Below are 4,817 nucleotides of genomic sequence, written 5' to 3' on the forward strand. Positions count from 1 at the left end.
TATCTCTATATTCAGCCTTCCGTCTATTATTTCGCCCTCCTGAGGCTTACTGTTAATTACAGCTGCGGAGATGGAAGAGACCGTTAATCTGTCAGGGAGGTTTTTATTGCCGCTTTGCTGCCATCCCATCAGACCGTTATTATAGTCGCGGGTGAAGCCCTGTAATTGCCAAGTAAATGGGGGAGGTAGAGGAGAGAGAAAGAGGGCGAGATAAGCGGTCAAAGAGTGGGATATCATACACGAGACGAGGAGTAGGCAGCATTCTCTCCTATCCTTCGTGTATGGTGTTGGCATGGCTATGTACCCCCCGTCTCTCTCTCCCTCCCGTCTCTCCCCTCCCTCGTTTTCGCTCTCTCCCTTCCGTCTCTCCCCTCTCTCGTTTTCTCTCTCTACCTCCCGTCTCTCCCCTCTCGTTTTCTCTCTCTCCCTGGCGTCTCTCTTCCGCAAATGATAACACTCATGGGAACAAATAGGAGCTTGTTCCAACTTGAAGGCTCGAGGGGCAAAAGCAGACAGCCGAGACCCGAAATTATGTCAACAGACTTTACCTCGTGGTTAATTTGTCTACGTGGATCAAAAGTCGTTTGAAGCCATCGCACAGTAAAAAGACAAGTCAATAAGGTCCACCGCAGAACCCTGGGCGCACCGCCGATCAGACATGCGCCCCCTGCAGCCAGCGTTGAATACTGCACCTTCCAGCTTTTATTTTTTGAAAGAAAAAAAAAGGGAAAGAAAATTCTTAAAAACAACTTCTACTTTTTACTGCTGCTTTCCGAAGACGAATATAGCCGAGCGACTGCCACGTCATGTCTCAGTACTGCACAGACCCAGAGCTGATTAGAGAGCTGGTGTAGACACAGGGTTCTGACCTCTGAGAGTTCTCCTTCACTTCTCTTCCCGGGCTCATTTCCCCATTCTCCATCAGACCCAAACAGTGAGGAATACAGCAGACATGTAAATCAGCAATAACACTTTTATTGAGAAAAAGAACCAAAACAAGATAAAACAAACATTATAAAAATAAATCCAACTGAAATACGCTCCTCACTCCATCCGGGTTCACTGTTCTTTGAATTCACACATCAGATCCCCAGGGTCTCTAGACCTCATCCTCGTTCAGCAGCATGTTGGGGACCCCCCGGGAGATGGGGAACTCACGGCCCGACTCCGGACACTGCAGGCTCCCCTCCACCACCTCAACCTGAGAGCAGAAGCAGGCCAGAACAATACCGCATGATGCAACCATAGAGACATCTCCATCTTTATGCACACATCCGGACATTGAGTACTATATTATACGTTTTAAAAACAAACCTAAACTATGCACAGATGTACAACACACACACACACACACACACACACACACACACACACACACACACGTACCTCCAGCAGCACTTTGTGGACCTTCTTCAGGAACTCTTCGTTGTTTTCGTAGTCGGCCACCAGCTCAGCGGGGAGATCTTCCAGGTGGCCAAGCTGGATTGGGGCGGGGGGGGGGCAGACGTATTAGTCAACAGCACTACAACACTATTAATCGTTTTTTGATGTACACTCTCTTCAGGGCTGCAGCTCGAAGCAAAATGTGACATTACATATATATAACATCTGTTCCATTATATTATACTGTCTTCAAAAAATATAGATTTATATACAAACACCATTTCAAAATAAGATGTTCTTCTGTTAGTGACTAAGAAAAGAGAGGATTAGGGGATGATTTTGAAGGATATGTTCACATATCGTTCTTAATCTTGGCTTGGTGGAACTATACATTTTCTGCAAGCTTTAAATGTTGGATGACATCATTGTAGCCACATGGAAAGACCTGCCAAGCAGTACCCCCTTGGACCCCCCCTTACCCGTTCAGCAGCCTGCAGTACCCCCTTGGACCCCCCTCCCCCCTTCAGCATCCTGCAGTACCCCCTTGGATCCCCCTTAGCCCTTCAGCAGCCTGCAATACCCCCTTGGACCCCTCTCACCCCTTCAGCAGCCTGCACCAGTGCACTCCACTCCAGCTTGGGGATCATCCGGCTCACAAACTGGGAGTTGAACTCCACCTCGTTCACCTTCACCTCTGTTGCCTAGGAGAAGGGAAGACACACATCATCAGTCCACTTACACATCACACACAAAACTAGCAAAATGTGATTGTGCTAGTGGGTAGGGGACTTCGTCGGTGACAAGTTCATCAATTAACAGTATCTGAGAAAAAGGCCCCCCTAAGGTTATTTACAAGAAGCTTTCGGGCATCTGGCAAGGAGGCCCACTGGGCGCCTCCCTTGGGAGGTGCTCCAGGCCCGACCAGTTGGGAGGAGACCTCGGGCAAGACCCAGGACTAGATGGAGAGATCATATCGCAACACCGGCCTGGGAACGCCTCGGGACCCCCCCCGTCAGTGGTCAATGTGGCCCGGGAAGGGAAGTCTGGATACCCATGCTAGAGCCGCTGCGTCCGCGACCCGACCCCAGATAAGGTTTTGAAGATGAATTAAAAGTTACCAATTTAAATCTTCACCATTAGTTTTAGCTAAATAAATCCCCATCTGCTGAATTAGAAGTAAATAAGTCACTGTGACACACACACACACACACCTCCTCGTACCTTGATGAGCAGCGGGTAGCCCTTGGTCACCCCCTTCACGTGGGACGTCAGCATGTTGTGCGTCAGTAGCTTCATGTTTAAAAGGAAGTGGTGTGCTAACGATGCCCTTCAAAGTTAGGACACGGTCGACTCTGCGGAAGACTAATTGTTCAATTTGTCTGATCTGTCAGGTTGCTTCCAAAAGCCTGCTCTGAAAAACATCACATGTGAACCGGAAGTTCCCTCGGTGCGTCGCTTCAGTATTCCCCGAAACATTTACTCACAAAAGGTTCCCGTTGGGAATTACTGTTGAACTTTTCGAAAGAAATACCAGCGAGATTAATAGCATCACCTGTTAGTCAGTTTAAGGGAAAAACTTCGTCACAACTTTTTTTATAATCATTTTTATTCATGTATTAATTTGTATATGCATCATCTTCGTATTATACAGGTCATTCATACCGCGTATGATATAGTAAATACACACGAGAGCTGTCACAGGCCTAGTTAACCAATTACCCTCATTAACATGCAACACACACACACACACACACACACACACACACACACACACACACACACACACACACACACACACACACACACACACACACACACACACACACACACACACACACACACACACACACACACACACACTTTCTTTTCGACCACACCTTCCAATTATCTTTCCGTTCACTACCACCAGACTTAGATTTACACAATTCCATTAATATGAAAACAATTGATACTAATGCTTAACAAAATAATACAATAGCAAAACAAAGTAAAATATTGCTGCAAGCAGCCATTAAGGTTTCCAAGCACCACAATGCCACCTGTGTCCAAGGAAACTAATAATGTGACATCATGAAAGTGGATTTCCGGTGCAAACAAGAGAATGTAAAATAAATGACCACCACTAGAGTCATGTTTGAACTGACAATCCGTGGCCTGCTATATTCCCAGATCCCATTACACCAGTGGCTACCAGTTCTTAAGTGTTGTACGATGCGAGACGTTACGATGAGGATGCCGAAGGGCGATTAAAAGATGCTACAGCGCCACCTATTGGCAGCAGAACACTGCGAGTTGATCAGTGCATTTTGAAGGGGTTTGGGTTCAATAGTTACTTGTTATAAGATATATAGTAGGTGATGTACAACAGGCCACAATATATTGAAACTGGGCAATTCTAGCAGGAAGGACTATCAAAAATTTAAAATTGCATTTTATTAGTATATCTATGCTGTTGTCTAAATGTGTTGATGCCCGGATTCATTCATTAGGACTATTGAGAAAACTATTTTTAAATATTTTTAAAAAGGCGAGTAGGTTGGAGTCAGAGAGTGGAGGAAGAATGTTGTCCCCACAACATTAAATAGGTTTTTGTAGCATGAGGAAATTTGTACCCATATGCCAAATGTGGAATCGGTAGCCCATAACAGTTTCTGACTTACACGGCACAATAATACAAAGAACAATGTGTAAAACGGAGAATCCAGAAAGAGTTCACGGCCGAATAAAACAAATGAAAGAAAGGAGAAGGAAGGCAACTAAAATGAGCTTTGAAAGAGACCCGATTAATACAGCTCTCCAAGCCCTCGAGGTCTCGATGGGAACAGAACAGAACCACTAATGTCTCCGATACCCCTTTCACCGAAACCATGAATCCACTTGGCTTCGATGGGCCGACAAGACAAAGACTGCAATAGAACACAACCCCGTTTGCCACTCAGCGATGCGTATGCACATGAGTCGCGAGGGATGAGTGTTATAGAAAATGTGATCAAGGAAGGCCACCATTTTTTTTTCCTTTTCGTTTTATATAAAAAAGAGCACTTTATAGCAAGCGTTTATGGCACGGAACACTGGGGCAGAGCGGGACGTCTCAGTTCACCGTGCTCCCCTCTGCCTCCAGATCACTACAACGACCGCTCTGCTACGAGGACGTCTCTGATCCACACCGGGCCGTCTGAACCAGTTTAAACATGTGGTGGGTGAAGAGGGAGGGGGGGGGGGGGGGGGGGGGGAAAGGTCAGAGGGCACAGCCCATGCGGCCGTCAGCGTGTGGGATGGGAGTACGAGGAACAAGAGTGTGGTGTTGATATGTTTGCATAATTCACCAAAGAGTAACAAAGGAGCAAGGGAGAGACAGAGCATACTGGTGTACTAACTGGTGTACTTACTGCAGACTGATGGGATCTACCTGATTGCATCAGAAGTTGGGGGGG

At 46.4% G+C, this 4,817-nt stretch overlaps 1 protein-coding gene across 1 annotated transcript; it reads right to left on the reverse strand.

Annotated features, from left to right (window-relative positions):
• Positions 1 to 942: 942 nt before the first annotated feature.
• trmt112 (tRNA methyltransferase activator subunit 11-2) lies at positions 943 to 2,917 on the reverse strand. The gene is made up of 4 exons (XM_056600080.1): positions 2,605 to 2,917; positions 1,983 to 2,084; positions 1,387 to 1,479; positions 943 to 1,201 (listed from the first exon to the last, which is right to left on the reverse strand). The coding sequence occupies exons 1-4, from the start codon at positions 2,677 to 2,679 to the stop codon at positions 1,100 to 1,102; spliced, it is 372 nt and encodes a 123-aa protein (XP_056456055.1). The 5' UTR covers positions 2,680 to 2,917; the 3' UTR covers positions 943 to 1,099.
• Between the last annotated feature and the right edge of the window lie 1,900 nt (positions 2,918 to 4,817).

This window comes from Gadus chalcogrammus, chromosome 10, assembly GCF_026213295.1.
Source record: "Gadus chalcogrammus isolate NIFS_2021 chromosome 10, NIFS_Gcha_1.0, whole genome shotgun sequence".
NCBI classification, from domain to species: Eukaryota; Metazoa; Chordata; class Actinopteri; order Gadiformes; family Gadidae; genus Gadus; species Gadus chalcogrammus.

Bases quoted from the DNA above. Each gene is read 5' to 3' on its own strand.
- trmt112 (XM_056600080.1), bottom strand. From the start codon at position 2,679: ATGAAGCTACTGACGCACAACATGCTGACGTCCCACGTGAAGGGGGTG. The intron at 2,085-2,604 runs GTACGAGGAGGT...CCCTTCTCCTAG, and splicing joins GCTACCCGCTGCTCATCAAG to GCAACAGAGGTGAAGGTGAA. The intron at 1,202-1,386 runs GTACGTGTGTGT...TTCTGCTCTCAG, and splicing joins TCCACAAAGTGCTGCTGGAG to GTTGAGGTGGTGGAGGGGAG.